This window comes from Podarcis tiliguerta (assembly GCF_965153285.1).
Source record: "Podarcis tiliguerta genome assembly, chromosome: 18".
Lineage (NCBI taxonomy): Eukaryota > Metazoa > Chordata > Lepidosauria > Squamata > Lacertidae > Podarcis > Podarcis tiliguerta.
In genome coordinates this window covers 2,996,212-3,016,622 of record NC_139551.1, presented here as the reverse complement: position 1 = coordinate 3,016,622, position 20,411 = coordinate 2,996,212, and the positions used below count along the sequence as shown (strand labels likewise).

The 20,411-nt window shown below is 50.4% G+C and overlaps 1 protein-coding gene across 1 annotated transcript; it reads left to right on the top strand.

Annotated features, from left to right (window-relative positions):
* The first annotated feature begins 1,078 nt into the window (after window positions 1-1,078).
* On the top strand, window positions 1,079-12,422 carry LOC310668520 (serine protease 57-like). Its single transcript, XM_083421904.1, has 5 exons — window positions 1,079-1,487; window positions 5,086-5,260; window positions 7,196-7,340; window positions 10,522-10,782; window positions 12,132-12,422. The coding sequence occupies exons 1-5, from the start codon at window positions 1,418-1,420 to the stop codon at window positions 12,282-12,284; spliced, it is 804 nt and encodes a 267-aa protein (XP_083278030.1). The 5' UTR covers window positions 1,079-1,417; the 3' UTR covers window positions 12,285-12,422.
* The last annotated feature ends 7,989 nt before the right edge of the window (window positions 12,423-20,411 follow it).

Here is a 20,411-nt window from a genome sequence, read left to right as displayed (position 1 = left end):
CCATGTGTTGAGATCATGTGTAAATAAACAGTACAGAGCCACTGTAAAGCCAGCAGGGAGATTCGAGAGTCGTTCGCGGAGCACAGCATTAAACTGTGGAACTGCCTGCCACAGGAAGGCCAGCGTGGATGGCTTCCAAAAGGGGGTTGGGCAAATTCATGGAAGAGACTGCTTTGGGCGGCATATAAATAATAGAAAATATGAGCGTAACATAGCGAAATTGACTTGCGAGGTGGTGTGTTGTTCGATAAGCGATTGAGTGTTTTTCGGGGGGGGAGGCTCGTTTAATTTCATTGTACACAGGTGGCACAATGACAATAACGGTATTATTATTATTATTATTGGGACACGGGTTGCACTGTGGTCTTAAACCACAGAGCCTAAATAAATAGGTACCGGTGAACACCCAGCCCAAACCCGGATGATCTCTCCGAACGGTTTTATATACATGTTAAAAAACACGGGGGAGAGGATGGAGCCCTGAGGCACCCCACAAGTGAGAGCCCAGGGGTCCGAACACTCATCCCCCAACACCACTTTCTAGACACGGCCCAGGAGAAAGGAGCGGAACCGCTGTATACCACATATACCACATACAGGTAGGTAGCCGTGCTGGTCTGCCGTAGTCGAAGCAAAATAAAAAAAATTCCTTCCAGTAGCACCTTAAAAGGTAAAGGGACCCCTGACCATTAGGTCCAGTCGTGGCCGACTCTGGGGTTGCGGCGCTCATCTCGCTTTACTGGCCGAGGGAGCCGGCGTACAGCTTCCGGGTCATGTGGCCGGCAGGCCTAAGCCGCTTCTGGCGAACCAGAGCAGCGCACGGAAACGCCGTTTACCTTCCCGCCAGAGTGGTACCTATTTATCTACTTGCACTTTGACGCGCTTTCGAACTGCTAGGTGGGCAGGAGCAGGGACCGAGCAACGGGAGCTCAGGGGATTCGAACCGCCGACCTTCTGATCAGCAAGTCCTAGGCTCTGTGGTTTAACCCACAGCGCCACCCGCGTCCCTGGTAGCACCTTAGAGACCAACTAAGTTTGTTATTGCTAAGGTGCTACTGAAGGAGTTTTTGAATTTAGATATACCAGAGTAATGGCTCCCATTCCCCCTTCGCCCCCTCTTCTGAGGCTGGACTCGCTCTTCCTCTTCAGGGGGCCTTGTGGAAAATGTTTCCTCATCCCCCCAGGATGAGGAAACCACGCTGGTTTGAGTAATGCCTTCCCGGATCCATTCCTTGCGCTGACGAGGAGGAAGGCACACCACCGACCTCCACTGTGGGGTTAGTCGCCGGTTTAAGCTCTGAGCTACTTCCCTAAAAGAAGGGTACACAAGACTCCTTCCGCCCCCTCCAAAGATCTATTCTCCCGGTCGAATCCTTTAGCCCAGAGATCCCTCGAATACAGATCCCGTTCCTTGAAGATGGCAAAAGCCTCTCGGGCGTTCCTCCTCGCGAGAAGGCCAAGGTTCTTCCTTTTCCTTCTCCAAGCAGGTAAGATAATAATTTATTATTTGTACCCCGCCCATCTGGCTGGGTTTCCTCAGCCACTCTGGGCGGCTTCCAACAAAGATGAAAAATACATTATAATGTCACATATTCAAAACTTCCCTGAACAGGGCTGCCTTCAGATGTCTTCTGAATGTCAGGTAGTTGTTTATCGCTTTGACATCTGCTGGGAGGGCGTTCCACAGGGCGGGCGCCACCACCGAGAAGGCCCTCTGCCTGGTTCCCTGTAACCTCGCTTCTCACAGGGAGGGAACCGCCAGAAGGCCCTCGGAGCTGGACCTCAATGTCCGGGCTGAACGATGGGGGTGGAGACGCTCCTTCAGGGATACTGGGCCGTTTAGGGCTTTAAAGGTCAGCACCAACACTTTGAATTGTGCTCGGAAACGTACTGGGAGCCAATGTCGGTCTTTCAAGACCGGTGTTATATGGTCTCGGTGGCCGCTCCCAGTCCCCAGTCTAGCTGCCACATTCTGGATTAGTTGTAGTTTCTGGGTCACCTTCAAAGGAAGCCCCACGTAGAGCGCATTGCAGTAGTCCAAGCGGGAGATAACCAGAGCATGCACCACTCTGGCGAGACAGTCTGCAGGCAGACAGATTTGACCTGTGCCTCCATGGACAGCTGTGAGTCCAAAATGACTCCCAGATGGGAAGCTTTGGGTGCGTTCGGGTTACGATCTCTGCCACCTTGAGGCACTTGTCGTTGTCGTCATCTTTGGCGATCCCTCTTAGCCGAGTAAGATTGTCTCCCATGAAAACGGTTTTAACAGTGAGTCCGTAAGGGACTGTAGAGGCCAATTCTGGATCCCCACGTCCTTCCACAGTGGGGACATAAGTTTCCAGGCGAGAGTTGTTCCCGGTGAGGGTTTGCCAAGCGTGCCTTCCTCTTAGCACGTTTCTCCCTTGCGTCCTGAGTTCGAGTGTCTTCAAAGCCCACGACACCTTTGGTCAAGGCTGTTCTCCAACTGGAGCTCTCGCAGGCCAGTGTTTCCCAGTTGTCGGTGTTTATACTACATTTTTAAAGATTCCCCTTGAGAGAGTCTTTGAACCTCTTTTGTTGACCACCAGCATTACGCTTTCCATTTTTAAGTTCGGAATAGAGCAGTTGCTTTGGAAGACGATAATCAGGCATCCGCACAACATGACCAGTCCAACAAAGTTGATGTTGAAGAATCATTGCTTTGACACTGGCCATCTTTGCTTCTTCCAATACACTGGCGTTCGTTCGCCTGTCTTCCCAAGCGATGTGTAAAAATTTTCGGAGACACGAATAGGCCAGGGGCATGAATGCTTTTATCGCTAAATAAACGCAAACAAGTTTTTAGGTGGTCCCGATAGTCTCTTCCAACTCTACAGTTCTAGATATTACACAGTATATTTTCCCCAAGGTTCCTCTCCCACCTTTCTTCCTCATGTAAAACCACATCAGTTCGCATCTATCTGCCGCCTTTCGTCATACGGCTGTTTCAGTTTAATCTGAAGCAACACTTTGGTTTTTCCTTCTCTGCTGCGTGTGAGGGGTAATAATAATAATATAATAATAAATTTTTATTTATACCCACCCTTCCGGGTTCAAAAACCGGGCTCAGGGCGGCTAACAACAAATTTAAGACAATTGTAAAAGCAGCAAAAAATATAGTATAAAAACATGAATAACAATAAAATTCAAAGTTCAGAAATCAATTTGGGGGAAATCCATCTAATAAACTTTAGATAATCACCAGGGCTAGCTGGCTGAATTTGTCCTACTTGGGCCAGCGAGGAGACCAGGGGAGAATTAGCTGTGGGGTCTCAGAGCGGGTAATCTTCATGAAAAGGGAGGGGGAGGGAAGGAAGGGGAATAAAAGATCAGGCTGAATTCAAATTAAAAGCCAGGCAGAATAGCTCTGTCTTACAGGCACGACGGAAGGAGGTTAAATCCTGAAGGGCCCTGGTCTCATGGGACAGAGCATTCTACCAGGTCGGAGCCATCACTGAGAAGGCCCTGGCCCTGGTGGAGGATAGTCTGTCTGCATGGGGCTCGAACCTACGACCTATTGACCTGCGCCTTCATGGACAGCTATGGGTCCAAAATGACTCCAAGGCTGCACACCTGGTCCTTCAGGCGCACAGTCACCCCATTCAGGACCAGGGAGTCCTCCACACCTGCCCGCCTCCTGTCCCCCCAAAACAGCCCTTCTGTCTTGTCAGGATTCAACCTCAATCTGTTAGCCACCATCCATCCTCCAACCGCCTCCAGACACTCACACAGGACCTTCACCGCCTTCACTGGTTCCGATTTTAGAGATGTAGGGATACAGGGCCGAGGCCGTTTAGGGCTTTCAAGGTCAGCACCAACCCTTTGAATTGTGCTCGGAAACATACTGGGAGCCAATGTAGGTCTTTCAAGACCGGTGTTATATGGTCTCAATGGCCGCCCCCAGTCACCAGTCTAGCTGCCGCATTCTGGATTAGTTGTAGTTTCTGGGTCACCTTCAAAGGCAGCCCCATGGAGAGCGCATGGCAGTAGTCCAAGCAGAAGATAACCAGAGCATGCACCACTCTGGGGAGACAGTCTACAGGCAGGCAGGGTCTCATCCTGTGTACCAGATGGAGCTGGTAGATAGCTGCCCTGGACACAGAACTGACCTGCGCCTCCATGGACAGCTGTGAGTCCAAAATGACTCCCAGGCTGTGCGCCTGGTCCTTCAGGGGCAGTTACCCCATTCAGGACCAGGGAGTCCTCCACATCTTCCCGCCCCCTGTCCCCCAGAAACAGCACTTCTGTCTTGTCGGGATTCGACCTCAATCCATTAGCCGCTCTCCATGGAAAAGAGTGGAAAAGCCCTGCTGAAAACAACACGCCGTGGAGAATCATCGAATAACACCCTTACTGTCATTTTGAAAATATACCTATCCTTACTCTGCAAATAAAATAATACCCTTTGGGGCCTAAACTATTCCGTACTCTGCTGAAACTGCATACAGTCTTAACTCTGATCCCAAATTCCTTGGGACTCAGACATTTCGGCTCCCAAGTGCCGCAAACCCAGAAATGAGTGTTCCGGTTTGCGAACGTTCTTTTGAACCTGAATGTCCGGTTCCGCGGCTTCCGATTGGCTGCGGGAGCTTCCTGCAGCCAATCAGAAGCCGCGCTTTGGTTTCTGAACGTTTTGGAAGTCGAACGGACTTCCGGAACGGATTCCGTTCGACTTCCGAGCTCCAACTGTAAATGTTCCTTTTGTTGTCTCTGGTCACAACTTTGGAGAACAACTGCTTTTAAATACCACATTTTTTGCTCTATAAGACTCACTTTTTCCCTTCTAAAAAGTAAGGGGAAATGTGTGTGCGTCTTATGGAGCGAATGCAGGCTGCGCAGCTATCCCAGAAGCCAGAACAGCAAGAGGGATTTCTGCTTTCACTGCGCAGCGATTCCTCTTGTTGTTCTGGCTTCTGAGATTCAGAATATTTGTTTTGTTTTCCTCCTCCAAAAACTAGGTGCGTCTTGTGGTCTGGTGTGTCTTATAGAGCGAAAAATACGGTAGTTCTGCCGCAACCTGCTGGACGTTTTCTGACCCAATTCATCCAACGGCCTTTTCTCGCACAGGTCTCTGGTTCTTCGCCCCTAGCGCTTGGGGGGGCTGGGTTATCGGGGGCAACGAAGTTGTGCCCCATTCCCAGCCCTTCATGGCCTCCATCCAGGTGAATGGGGCACACGTCTGCGGTGGGTTCTTGGTGCGGCGAAAGTGGGTCATGACGGCGGCTCACTGCCTGATGCCCAGGTAAGTTGGAACCAGGGTGGATAAAAATCAATGATCCTGTTCTTTAAAAATCGAAACAAATCTGGTTTTCTTACAAATCTGATTTTCTTATTTAAATCAGATTTTCTGGATTTAAATCGGATTTTTAAAATAAAATGCCGGGGGGGGGGGATCTTTCTAAAGATAATTTTCTATTTAAGTTACATTACAGTCCAAAGGCTAAAGTAAAGGGGACCCCTGACCATTAGGTCCAATCCCTGACTATGGGGTTGCGGCGCTCATCTCGCTTTATGGGCCGAGGGAGCCGGCGTACAGCTTCTGGGTCATGTGGCCAGCAGGACTAAGCCACTTCTGGCGAACCAGAGCAGCGCACAGAAACGCCATTTACCTTCCCGCCGGAGCGGTACCTATTTATCTACTTGCACTTTGACGTGCTTTCGAACTGCTTGGTTGGCAGGAGCAGGGACCGAGCAACAGGAGCTCACCCCGTCATTGCGGGGATTCGAACCGCCGACCTTCTGATCGGCAAGTCCTAGGCTCTGTGGTTTAACCCACAGCGCCACCCGTGTCCCTTCCCAGTCCAAAGGCTATTCATCAGGAAATAAGGATTTGTTTTATGTTTTTCATGTGTGATTCAAATCCACCACTCAGTCACAATCCTCGCTGGGTGACGTTGAGGGGACCATTCACTGCTTTTCTAAGATTAAAAACTCAGCAATAAACCAAGGACAGATTAGATCGTACGTCCACATCCCACATGTCTGGTTGGACTCGTCTAAACAGGAACGTTTTTCACAGGGACTGAAAGAACGACAGCGGAGAATCCTGCCTGTGTCAAGTGGCAGGGAGTTCCAGAGTTTAGGTGCTGCCGGATTAAAAGAGCAATTTCCTACAAATGTTCAATGGGTTTTCTGCAGAACCTGGGCCAGTAAAATAGACAGCTGCCTGTCTGGGCTGTTTCCTCTGTCTGGATTTTCCTGCCTTCCCTTCCTATATCTGCTGGGCTGTTTTTTTAAATTAAATTTTATTTAACATAATTATTACAAAATACAAGCAAAATACTGCAAATACATACATACATATTTCAGATAAGCACACACATATAAAAAAGAACAAAAAAGAAAAAAGGAAGAAAAGAAAAAATAAGAAGAAAAGTTGGAAGAATTTCTTCCAAATTTATTCTACAAATATCTCAATAATAAAATTCCATTGATTGACTTCCATTGCTTACACTGCACTTCCTATATACATTTTAAGCAAAATTGTATCTGTTATTCTGTAGTTTCCCCACACAATCTCATACAAATATTATAATCAATAAGGTTTCCTAAATCTATTCTAAACACAATCAATTGTTGTTGTTTAGTTGTTTAGTTGTGTCCGCCTCTTTGTGACCCCCTGGACCAGAGCATGCCAGGCCCTCCTATCTTCCACTGCCTCCCGCAGTTTAGTCAGGCTCATGTTCATAGCTTCAAGAACACTGTCCCACCATCTCGTCCTCTGTCGTCCCCTTCTCCTTGCGCCCTCCATCTTTCCCAACATCAGGGTCTTTTCCAGGGAGTCTTCTCTTCTCCTGAGGTGGCCAAAGTCTTGGAGCCTCAGCTTCAGGATCTGTCCTTCCAGTGAGCACTCAGGGCTGATTTCCTTCCGAATGGAGAGGTTTGATCTTCTGGCAGTCCATGGGACTCTCAAGAGTCTCCTCCAGCACCAGAATTCAAAAGCATCCATTCTTCGGCCATCAGCCTTCTTGATGGTCCAGCTCTCACTTCCATACATCACTACTGGGGAAACCAGAGCTTGAACTATACGGACTTTTGTTGGCAAGGTGATGTCTCTACTTTTTAAGATGCTGTCTAGGTTTGTCATTGCTTCTGGGTTATACTTTTTGGGTTTTGTCTGATCAAATCAGTCAGTATCTGCTGCTTTTTAACTGTGCTTTCCAAACTGAAACTCCAGGCGATCGCCGTCTGTCCGCATCGTGCTTGGCGCCCACTCCCTCGCGGCCCCTGAGGCCTCGCAGCAGATTTTCGGGATCCGAGAATCCATCGCTCACCCACTTTACAACTCTGGAACCGTGACGAACGACATCCGCTTGCTCAAAGTGAGTGGGGCAGGGGAAATTCTAGCTAAATACGTCCTGCTCTATAAAGTACCTTACTGGGGGGGGGGTACCTTTTTAACCCTGGGGGCCACAATCCCTCCTGAGCAATTTTTCGGGGGCCGGTTGATAGCGGGGGACAGGGCCACAGGTAAAATTGGGGTGGGTCAATGGTTGCAAAATTGACCTTTGCTCAGCAGGCTAGCTGTAGGAATGGATTCAGACCATATATTGTCCAGTTACAGTGGTACCTCGGGTTAAGAACTTAATTCGTTCCGGAGGTCCGTTCTTAACCTGAAACTGTTCTTAACCTGAAGCACCACTTTAGCTAATGGGGCCTCCCGCTGCTGCCGTGCCGCCGGAGCACGATTTCTGTTCTCATCCTGAAGCAAAGTTCTTAACCCGAGGTAATATTTCTGGGTTAGCGGAGTCTGTAACCTGAAGCGTCTGTAACCTGAAGTACCACTGTATTATCCTTCCTTGCTCAAAGGGAGTGAGTTCAGTAGAGTATTATCCTTTGCAGCTTAAACTTTGAAAATCAGACAAGGTTGATTTGACCAGTAGACCTGAAGGAGCGTCTCAACCCCCATCATCCAGCCCGGACATGGAGGTCCAGCTCCGAAGGCCTTCTGGCGGTTCCCTCCCTGCGAGAAGTGAGGTTACAGAGAAGCAGGCAGAGGGTCTTCTCGGTGGTGGCACCTGCCCTGTGGAACACCCTCCCATCAGACGTCAAGGAGATAAAGAACTACCTGACTTTTAGAAGAGGGAATGAGGGAACCACCAGAAGGCCCTCAGAGCTGGATCTCAATGTCTGGGTTGAACGATGGAGGTGGAGATGTTCCTTCAGATATACTGGGCCGTTTAGGGCTTTCAAGGTCAGCACCAACACTTTGAATTGTGCTCAGAAACGACCTGGGAGCCAATGCAGATCTCTCAGGACTGGTGTTATGTGGTCTCGGCGGCTGCTCCCAGTCCCCAGTCTGGCTGCCGCATTCTGGATTAATTGCAGTTTCTGGGTCATCTTCAAAGGTAGCCCCACGTGGAGCGCATGGCAGTAGTCCAAGCGGGAGATAACCAGAGCATGCACCATAAGGCTGTGACATGTTCACTGGTGTGCCCTGTCTCAAAAAACCAGACCAGTAGGTGGCAGTATGATCTTTTGACAAATGACCACATGTGAACTCTGGACAAATGGGGAGCGAGGTTTGGAACTGTCAAGAAATGCAATAGAAATCACTGCCTTAAATATGAAGTTGAGGTTCTAGACCTCATGAATAAAGGGCCGATTTAAATAGCAGGCTGCCTCAGGCAGCAAAACGTCTTGGGCCAGCTTTGCTTTGTATAAATTTAAGGCTCCCCCAGGGATGCGAGTGGCGCTGTGGGTTAAACCACAGAGGCTAGGACTTGCCGATCAGAAGGTCGGCGGTTCGAATCCCATTGCTTGGTGAGCTCCCGTTGCTTGGTCCCTGCTCCTGCCAACCTAGCAGTTCAAAAGCACGTCAAAGTGCAAGTAGATAAATAGGTACCGCTCCGGTGGGAAGGTCAATGGCATTTCTGTGCGCTGCTCTGGTTCGCCAGAAGCGGCTTAGTCCTGCTGGCCACATGACCCGGAATCTGTACGCTGGCTCCCTCGGCCAGTAAAGCGAGATGAGCACCGCAACCCCAGAGTCGGCCACGACTGGACCTAATGGTCAGGGGTCCCTTTACCTTTACGTGTTGTTACAAAAGCCGGGTGCCTGCTGGTCTCTCTGCCAAACGGCGGCAAGAGCCCACAGAGTCTGTGTCCCTTTGGGGAATGGAAGACACAGCGGAGACGGTAGTGCTTTAAGAAAAATGGTTTCTTCTTCTTTGGTGATTCCTCGTAGCTGAGTAAGATTGTCTTCCAAAACACAATTTTAATAATGAGTCCGTAAGTGACTGTGGAGGCCAATTCAGGATCCCCACGTCCTTCCACAGTGAGGACATAGGTTTCCAGGTGAGAGTTGATCCCGGTGTGGATTTGCCAAGCGTGCCTTCCTCTTAGCACGTTTCTCCCTTGTGTCCTGAGTTCGAGTGTCTTCAAAGCCCACGACACCTTTGGTCAAGGCTGCTCTCCAACTGGAGCGATCGCAGGCCAGTGTTTCCCAGTTGTCGGTGTTTATACTACATTTTTTTAAGATTTGCATTGAGAGAGTCTTTAAAGCTCTCTTGTTGACCGCCAACATTACGCTTTCCATTTTTAAGTTCGGAATAGAGTAGCTGCTTTGGAAGACGATAACACATGTCCTTAATCTCTTATATTCTTAACATCCAATTTTGCAACCTTATTCATCTTATAACAAGTGACATTTTGAAGTCCAGCTAATGCAGAAACCTATGCAGAAGGCTTACAAAATATGCAGTAAACATTTCCACTCCTTTTTAAAAATAAAATTAAAAAATGTCCTTTCTTTCTTGGGTTTCAAATGATGTAATATGCCCTGCATAGTTGGTTAATTTATTTTGCCAGTCTTCTTTGGCGGTGGCTTCTTTCTTCTACAGAGATGGTTTAGTCTTATCCTAGCATCCACTCTCGGGTGCAGGCACGAAGCCTTTCGCTCAATAACTTCTCTAAATAACTTCTTCCAGCCTCCTAACCTGGCAGATCTCCCTTAACCTGCCTCTCACACAGGGTCTTTCATTTCCCGCCCATCAGCCTTCCTGTGCGTACCTTCTTTAACCCAGAATAAAAAGGTAAAGGTACCCCTGACTGTTAGGTCCAGTTGTGGACGACTCTGGGGTTGTGGTGCTCATCTCGCTTTATTGGCCGAGAGAGTTTGTCCGCAGACAGTTTTTCCGGGTCATGTCGCCAGCATGACTAAGCCGCTTCTGGCAAACCAGAGCAGCAAACGGAAACGCCGTTTACCTTCCCGCCGGAGAGGTACCTATTTATCTACTTGCACTTTGACATGCTTTCGAACTGTTAGGTTGGCAGGAGCTGGGACTGAGCAACGGGAGCTCACCCCGTCCTTGCAGGGATTCAAACCGTCGACCTTCTGATCGGCAAGTCCTAGGCTCTGTGGTTTAGGCCAGAGCACCACCCACAAATAGAGGACCTCGAAACAATTTTGAGTCACAGTTGTCCTTGCTTAAATACCCTGTTCTGCCGCTAGAGGGAGACAAAGCTTAATGCCAGCACTAAACATCCCCCCGATTCACCTTGCAGCTGAATGGCTCGGCCGTCTTCAATCACGCTGTTCAACGTGTCAGGATCCCACGAGCCAACACCGACCCCCGCCCGGGAGTCATGTGTCACGTGACGGGCTGGGGGGACACCTCCAATTTTGGGACGATCCCCACCATACTGATGGAGGCCAACACAACCATTGTCGACCGGAAAGCATGCAATGTATCATGGGCTGGCCAAATCCATCGCTGTATGATCTGCGCCGCCAACACTGACCCCAGTCTCCGGGGATTTTGCTCGGTGAGTGTTATTTTTTTTGGGGGGGGGGGTGCCCAAATCAGAATTTTCTGAACCAGAAACCCTGGCGCCTTCTTGAATTCCGAATTCCAGGTTTTTATTTATTTCGTTTCTGCAAAAGATTTCTTTATATAATCTATATATAAAACAGAGAGAGAGAGAGCGGCTGCTAACGACAGCTCAAAATCAAAATATGAAAAGCGAAACCATATACAGTGGTACCTTGGTTCGCCAACGTAATCCGTTCCAGAAGTCCGTTCCAAAACCAAAGCGTTCCAAAACCAAGGCGCGCTGCTTTCCCATAGAAAGTAAGCCAAAACGGATTAATCCGTTCCAGACTGTGGCCAGCAGGACTAAGCCGCTTCTGGCGAACCAGAGCAGCGCACGGAAACGCTGTTTACCTTCCCGCTGGAGCGGTACCTATTTATCCACTTGCACTTTGACATGATTTCGAACCGCTAGGTCAGCAGGAGCAGGGACCGAGCAACGGGAGCTCACCCCATCATTGCAGGGATTCGAACCGCCGACCTTCTGATCGGCAAGTCCTAGGCTCTGTGCTTTAACCCACAGCGCCACCCACGTCCCAGGGGTCCTTTACCTTACCTTTATATATTACCGTATTTTTTCGCTCTATAAGACACACCAGACCACAAGATGCACCTAGTTTTTGGAAGAGGAAAACAAGAAAAAAAATATTCTGAATCTCAGAAGCCAGAACAGCAAGAGGGATCGCTGCGCAGTGAAAGCAGCAATCCCTCTTGCTGTTCTGGCTTCTGGGATAGCTGCGCAGCCTGCATTCGCTCCATAAGATGCACACACATTCCCCCTTACTTTTTAGGAGGGAAAAAGTGAGTCTTATAGAGCAAAAAATACGGTGTTTTATATATGTTGGAAGCCACACAGAGATGAGTGCTGCAAACCCAAAGTCGCCTTTGACTGGACTTAACCGTCCAGACGCGGGTGGCGATGTGGGTTAAAGCCTCAGCGCCTAGGGCTTGCCGATCGAAAGGTCGGCGGTTCGAATCCCCGCGGCGGGGTGCGCTCCCGTCATTCGGTCCCAGCGCCTGCCAACCTAGCAGTTCGAAAGCACTCCCGGGTGCAAGTAGATAAATAGGGACCGCTTACTAGCGGGAAGGTAAACGGCATTTCCGTGTGCGGCTCTGGCTTGCCAGAGCAGCGATGTCACACTGGCCACATGACCCAGAAGTGTCTTCGGACAGCGCTGGCCCCCGGCCTCTTGAGTGAGATGGGAGCACAACCCTAGAGTCTGGCAAGACTGGCCCGTACGGGCAGGGGTACCTTTACCTTTTTAGGTATCAGTGACACTGACCTTTGTCTCCCTCGCATGCCAGGGCGACTCGGGCGGACCCCTGCTTTGCGGTTCCAGAGTCCACGGGATCGTCTCTTTCAACGGACGCCGTTGCGGAGACCGCCGGTTCCCGGACGTCTACACTCGCATCTCGAAATACATCGCCTGGATCCGTTACGTACTACAGACGTTTTGAATTGGAGCAGCTTGTGTGTGTGTGTGTCTCTCTTTGGGGAAGGCTGCGTTGGGGAGAATTTTCTGTCCTCCCCTCAGGAAGGAAGCGATGGAGATGGAATAACAAAAGCTTTTTAAAAAAATCAAAAATAAACCCTCCGTTTTATAAAAGCAGGAACTGTGTTCCCATTAGACTCCACAGTGTGTGTGTGTGTGTGTGTGAGAGAGAGAGAGAGAATGGTTATCTGTGTGTGGTTTTGTGGAATAATTTTCTGCTCAACAGAGCCGTTTTGACACCCTCACAAGTCGGTGTGATCTCCTTCCTTGGAGATATTTCAACATTTCCCAGATGAAAATAGGGACGTCCCGTTCCATAATGATAATTTTACTGTTTATAACCCAAACATCTTACTGGGTTGCCCCAGCCACTCTGGGTGGCTTCCAACATTTATCTTTACCTTTAAACAAGCTATAGATTAGGGCCCCGCTCTTTTGGGGCCCCCCCAAAAATTTAAAGGAAAAAAAACACCTGGATGCACATTTCCAAAATCTAAGATAAAAACCAAATATAATAAGATCTACATCCAGCAACAGTGTTTTGTGTTGTGTAGGCTCCTAGGATGTAAGTCATGGGCCCCGCCTGCTCGCTAAAATATCACCAATTTGCTCCTTTTTATATATAGGGTAGGGACGCGGGTGGCGCTGTGGGTAAAAGCCTCAGCGCCTAGGGCTTGCCGATTGAAAGGTCGGCGGTTCGAATCCCTGCGGCGGGGTGCGCTCCCGTCGTTCGGTCCCAGCGCCTGCCAACCTAGCAGTTCGAAAGCACTCCCGGGTGCAAGTAGATAAATAGGGACCGCTTACTAGCGGGAAGGTAAACGGCGTTTCCGTGTGCGGCTCTGGCTTGCCAGAGCAGCGATGTCACACTGGCCACATGACCCAGAAGTGTCTTCGGACAGCGCTGGCCCCCGGCCTCTTGAGTGAGATGGGAGCACAACCCTAGAGTCTGGCAAGACTGGCCCGTACGGGCAGGGGTACCTTTACCTTTTTAGGTATCAGTGACACTGACCTTTGTCTCCCTCGCATGCCAGGGCGACTCGGGCGGACCCCTGCTTTGCGGTTCCAGAGTCCACGGGATCGTCTCTTTCAACGGACGCCGTTGCGGAGACCGCCGGTTCCCGGACGTCTACACTCGCATCTCGAAATACATCGCCTGGATCCGTTACGTACTACAGACGTTTTGAATTGGAGCAGCTTGTGTGTGTGTGTGTCTCTCTTTGGGGAAGGCTGCGTTGGGGAGAATTTTCTGTCCTCCCCTCAGGAAGGAAGCGATGGAGATGGAATAACAAAAGCTTTTTAAAAAAATCAAAAATAAACCCTCCGTTTTATAAAAGCAGGAACTGTGTTCCCATTAGACTCCACAGTGTGTGTGTGTGTGTGTGTGAGAGAGAGAGAGAGAATGGTTATCTGTGTGTGGTTTTGTGGAATAATTTTCTGCTCAACAGAGCCGTTTTGACACCCTCACAAGTCGGTGTGATCTCCTTCCTTGGAGATATTTCAACATTTCCCAGATGAAAATAGGGACGTCCCGTTCCATAATGATAATTTTACTGTTTATAACCCAAACATCTTACTGGGTTGCCCCAGCCACTCTGGGTGGCTTCCAACATTTATCTTTACCTTTAAACAAGCTATAGATTAGGGCCCCGCTCTTTTGGGGCCCCCCCAAAAATTTAAAGGAAAAAAAACACCTGGATGCACATTTCCAAAATCTAAGATAAAAACCAAATATAATAAGATCTACATCCAGCAACAGTGTTTTGTGTTGTGTAGGCTCCTAGGATGTAAGTCATGGGCCCCGCCTGCTCGCTAAAATATCACCAATTTGCTCCTTTTTATATATAGGGTAGGGACGCGGGTGGCGCTGTGGGTAAAAGCCTCAGCGCCTAGGGCTTGCCGATTGAAAGGTCGGCGGTTCGAATCCCTGCGGCGGGGTGCGCTCCCGTTGTTCGGTCCCAGCGCCTGCCAACCTAGCAGTTCGAAAGCACCCCCGGGTGCAAGTAGATAAATAGGGACCGCTTACCAGCGGGAAGGTAAACGGTGTTTCCGTGTGCTGCGCTGGCTCGCCAGATGCGGCTTTGTCACGCTGGCCATGTGACCCGGAAGTGTCTCCGGACAGCGCTGGCCCCCGGCCTCTTGAGTGAGATGGGCGCACAACCCTAGAGTCTGTCAAGACTGGCCCGTACGGGCAGGGGTACCTTTACCTTTATATATAGGGTGCCTACATTCTGCATGGACTGGTTGCATGGCCACATGGGCAAATGGCTTTCAATACCTATGAGGTCCACAAATTGCCATATAGCATATATTCTACACCAAAAACCAGCAACCATTTGTTGTTGACAAAGGACAGCTGGACATATGAAGGGCCCCATTACCTTCAGGAGCTGAGGGCCTCATCAAACCGAAATCCGGCCCTCGGGACAGCGGCTCTGGCGGAAAACGCTTTCCTCCCATCGGCCGAAAGCATCTCCCATCTGTTTTGACTTTGTGGCGTCGTTTTCCAGCCCAGCCAAGGACAACCGGGAACGAGAGCAAAGAGCCGGGCGAGGGCGAGGGAGACGAGTCGACAGGGCACCAAAAACAACACGTCTCCTAATTGTGTCCTGATGGGCCAGCCTCCCTCACCCCTTTCTCAGGAAAGAGGCGTCTGGAAAGGGGACAGGATGGATCAGTGGTTAGGGACGAGGCCAAGAGGGCTGGGGCGACCTCCCAGGCATGTCATGGTCCCTCAAGGAGTTGCAGGATTGGTTGGGGTTGGAGGAACAACCCCTTGTCCCCATGTCTGATCTCCTGCACACATACCAAAGGTAAAGGGACCCCTGACCATGAGGTCCAGTCGTGGCCGACTCTGGGGTTGCGGCGCTCATCTCGCTTTATTGGCTAAGGGATCCGGCGTACAGCTTCCAGGTCATGTGGCCAGCAGGACTAAGCCGCTTCTGCTGAACCAGAGCAGCGCACGGAAACGCCGTTTACCTTCCCGCCGGAGCGGTACCTATTTATCTACTTGCACTTTGACATGCTTTCGAACTGCTAGGTTGGCAGGAGCAGGGACCGAGAGACGGGAGCTCACCCTGTCATTGCGGGGATTCGAACCGCCAACCTTCTGATTGGCAAGAAGAGTTTGGATTTGATATCCCGCCTTTCACTCCCTTTAAGGAGTCTCAAAGCGGCTAACATTCTCCTTTCCTCCCTTCCCCAAATCACAAACTGATGGTCCAGCTCCGAGGGCCTTCTGGCGGTTCCCTCCCTGCGAGAAGTGAGGTTACAGGGAACCAAGCAGAGGGCCTTCTCGGTGGTGGCACCCTCCCTTCAGATGTCAAGGAAATAAACAACTACCTGACTTTTAGAAGACATCTGAAGGCAGCCCTGTTTAGGGAAGTTTTTAATATTTGATTAATTATTGTATTTTAGTATTCTGTTGGGAGCCGCCCAGAGTGGCTGGGGAGGCCTGGCCACATGGGCGGGATATAAATATTATTATTATTATTATTATTATTATTATTATTATTATTATTATTATTACGGATGGGGGGAAAGGGGAGAGCCGGGGGGGAGAATTAGACACTGGAGAGGGGGAAATTAAATTTACAGATCCATCGCTTGGGAGCCCCAGACTTAATCCAAATTGAGCGTCTTTGTTTATCCCCGAGCCGAGAGAAAGCGCCCGGCGACGGCGAAACTGCGTCATTTTTTGGAAAAGGAAAAACCTACGCAAACCCTCTTGGAATGTGACGCTCTGCTTTTCTCCTTTTATAGCCTGCAAAATTCTGCCTGTTTGCTCCTCTCTCTCTCTCAGTCTGGGTTTTCAATCTCTTGATGCTAGGACTTTAGGGGATTTTAAGGGACGTCAAATCTCCTAAGGATGAACACAAAGCCTGCCTGGATCACAAAAGTCTAGTCCAGCTGCCTGTCCTGTCTGCCAGATGGCCTCACGGGAAGCTCTCAAAACGGCCTGCTTCTTTCTGCTGTCTCTGTGTAACTGCCTGCGTTTTCAAGGTAGACTGCCCCTGAGGCCTGGAAGCTCCATTTGGCACAGATTTAGCGCTTGGCTTCCAATATGTCTGGAAAGACAAAGGGCTTTGAGAGCTATCAGAAGATCTAGGTCATAGACAAGAGCCCTGAAGGTCTTGGCAGCAGGCCAGCCAAATTGGCAGGCATCCTAAACGGCCTCGGTCCAGTATATCTGAAGGAGAGTCTCCACCCCCATCGTCCAGCCCGGACACTGAGGTCCAGCTCCGAGGGCCTTCTGGCGGTTCCCTCCCTGCGAGAAGCCAAGTTACAGGGAACCAGGCAGAGGGCCTTCTCGGTGGTGGCGCCCTCCCTGTGGAACGCCCTCCCGTCAGATGTCAAAGAGAAAAACAACTACCAGACTTTTAGAAGACATCTGAAGGCAGCCCTGTTTAGGGAAGCTTTTAATGTTTGATGTATACCAGTATTTTAATATTTTGTTGGAAGCCGCCCAGAGTGGCTGGGGAAGCCCAGCCAGATGGGTGGGGTATAAATAATGAATTATTATTATTATTATTATTATTATTATTATTATTATTATTATCCCTCTGTCTGTGTGGGAGGGAGTTCCCCAGTTCCTGCCTCCATTGCCGGATCCTGCCTCAAATTCTGCAGCACGCTTCTTTGTGTTCCTGCGCAAACTGATCCGCTAAGGTAGGATCAGTGGCGTAACGTGGGGGGTGCAGGGGGGGCCGGCCGCACCGGCCGCAACATCTGGGGGGGGGGCGCTCGCACTCGCAGCTCTCTGCCCCTACCTGGCTCACTCACTCTCTCTCACTGCAGTGCTGGCTGTGCGAATCCAATCTGAGCCGCCGGGTCGCCGCCCACTGTGGAGGGGAGGGTGCCAGGCATGCGGTGCGGTGCGGAGAGAGAGCGAGGGACTATCTGGGGGAGGGACAGTGCAGCGGCGGGGGGGGGGGGGCGCAAATTACTTGCCTTGCCCCGGGTTAGGGAGCACAAATTACTTGCCTTGCCCCGGGTGCTGACAACCCACGCAACGCCACTGGGTAGGATTACCAGACATTTCCGGGGACAGTCCCCAGATTTGCAAATCTGTCCCCGGGAAACGTGGTAGTGGCAGCCTCAGCCAGCCTGGTAGCGCCGTTGGCTCTGGCTGGCTTCAGGAGCTGCTTGCTGCTGCCGCCACGGGGGAACTGGGGACGTCCGGCGGTACAGATCTCCTGCCCCCTTTGTTTTGACTGATCGGGAGGCCCGGGAGTCACGAGCAGGTGGCAGTTGCCCAGGAAGGGCGCAAGGTGTGCGGTTTCTCTGCCAGGCAAGGTACAAAGCCCTTCTTCCGCACCCTGTGAAACATAAATGCGCAGAGTTTTTAAAAAACTGGGAAACCCTGCGACTCCCAAGCCTCCCCTGATCAGTCAAAACGAAGGGGGGAGGAGATCAGTGAAGGCTGGGGAGTCACAGGCGGGCAGCCGTTGCCCAGTTTTTAAAAAACATTTATGTTTCACAGGGTGCGAAAGAAGGGCTTTGCACCTTTATACAATATGCATGTGTGCTTGGGCCCAGGGTCTTTTGCCTCGCCATTCCCACTACTGACTCCATGTTGTTGTTGTTGTTGTTGTTGTTTAGTCGTGTCCGCCTCTTCGTGACCCCCTGGACTAGAGCACGCCAGGCACTGCTGTCTTCCACTGCCTCCCACAGTTTGGTCAAACTCATGCTGGTCCCTTCGAGAACACTGCCCCACCATCTCGTCCTCTGCCGTCCCCTTCTCCTTGTGCCTCCATCTTTCCCAACATCAGGGTCTTTTCCAGGGAGTCTTCTCTTCTCATGGCCAAAGTCTTGGAGCCTCAGCTTCAGGATCTGTCCTTCCAGTAAGCACTCAGGGCTGATTTCCTTCCGAATGGAGAGGTTTGATCTTCTTGCAGTCCATGGGACTCTCAAGAGTCTCCTCCAGCACCAGAATTCAAAAGCATCCATTCTTCGGCGATCAGCCTTCTTTATGGTCCAGCTCTCACTTCCATACATCACTACAGTGGTACCTCGGATTACATACGCCATACGCTTCAGGTTACATATGCTTCAGGTTACAGACTCTGCTAACCCAGAAATAGTGCTTCAGGTGAAGAACTATGCTTCAGGATGAGAACAGAAATCGTGCTCCGGTGGCAGCAGGAGGCCCCATTAGCTAAAGCGGTGCTTCAGGTTAAGAACAGTTTCAGGTTAAGAACGGACCTCCGGAATGAATTAAGGGCTTAACCCGAGCTACCACTGTGCTGGGAAAACCATGGCTTTAACTATACGGACCTAGATTGGCAAGGTGATGTCTTGGAGCCTCAACTTCTCAGCTTCAAAAAACAACACCACCATACGCTAAGGGACTTTTACTCTTCCTGCAGAGTCAGCACCCAGTCTGCTCCCTTGAAAGATCAAAATCGGGAGGGAATGGGCCTTGTTTTCAAAGGGGGGGGGGGACTGGGTCAGGAGGGATTTCGGTCCAACTTAGCCATAGCAGAAATTTAATCGGTTGCGGTTTCTCTCTCTCTGCTGCTGCTGCTGTGTGTTTGGTAGGGTGTGGAATTTTGCATTCTGCCTCCTGCGTTTCACTGGAAACTCCCGCCTGCAGGCAGACATAACAAAACCGCCCTCCCAGAGTTTGGTCTGAACTCGAGGATTTGATGAGACACACACTCAGCGCGGCAAAGGCAAGCTATCTTTTATTACATCTGCAAATCCCCTCCCTCCGTCTCCGAAAGGCTTGGCTGCTTTCGAAACATCTGGCACTGAAGCTTTCTTGGGAAACCGGGATGTGGAAATGACCTAATGCAGAGGGTTAGTAAGAATGCACCCGTTGGCCTTGCTTTTGCGGATTCTTGTGCTCGGATCCTGCCTTCAGGTTCCTCGTAAGGGGCACCCTCAGGACGGGGTGCTAGACAAGGGTGGGAATGCTTAGGCCTGATCTGGCAAGCCGGGGTTTTCCCCCTTGCTCTTACGGAACCTCTAGATACAGTTGCAGTCTATCTGCACTCCAAGGTTCTTCGGGGTATTTGGCCAGGGTGCTGGGCTCCCTTTGGCCTGATCCAGTTCTGCAACGGAACAAAAAGCAACTGCACAACGTGTTTCCAAAACAACAACTTCTACAACCATACAGCCCACGCGAAGTCTGTAAGTTTGGTCAACTGCTCTAAAGCAGCCTGAAATTTGCACAAGTAAAAGAGTGTTTGTGTGATGATGATGATGATGATGATGATGATGATGATAATAATAATAATAATAATAATAATAATTTATTATTAATACCCCGCCCATCTGGCTGGGCTTCCCCAGCCACTCTGGGTGGCTTCCAAAAAAAAATAGTAAAATACTGTAATACATCAAACATTTAAAAGATTCCTTAAACAGGGCTGCCTTCAGATATCTTCTAAAAGTCTGGTAGTTGTTGTTCTCTTTGACACCTGATAGGACTTGCCGATCAGAAGGTCGGCGGTTTGAATCCCCATGACGGAGTGAGCTCCCGTTGCTCGGTCCCTGCTCCTGCCAACCTAGCAGTTCGAAAGCACGTCAAAGTGCAAGTAGATAAATAGGTACCGCTCCGGCGGGAAGGTCAACGGCGTTTCCGTGCGCTGCTCTGGTTCTCCAGAAGCGGCTTAGTCCTGCTGGCCACATGACCCGGAAGCTGTACGCAGGCTCCCTCGGCCAATAAAGCGAGATGAGCGCCGCAACCCCAGAGTCGGCCACGACTGGACCTAATGGTCAGGGGTCCCTTTACCTTTAAGCATGCAAATAGACCGGGGGGGGGGGGGGGGAGAGACTGGATATTTTTGTCAAGGCCAAATCAGGGACCAAAGCCACCCTATTCCTAAGGGGCAAAGTACATTTGGGGGAAAGTACATTTTTGTGAAGTTGAGGCTCCAAGACTTTGGCCACCTCAGGAGAAGAGAAGACTCCCTGGAAAAGACCCTGATGTTGGGAAAGATGGAGGGCGCAAGGAGAAGGGGACGACGGAGGACGAGATGGTGGGACAGTGTTCTCGAAGCTACCAGCATGAGTTTGCCCAAACTGCGGGAGGCAGTGGAAGACAAGAGGGCCTGGCGTGCTCTGGTCCAGGAGGTCACGAAGAGGCGGA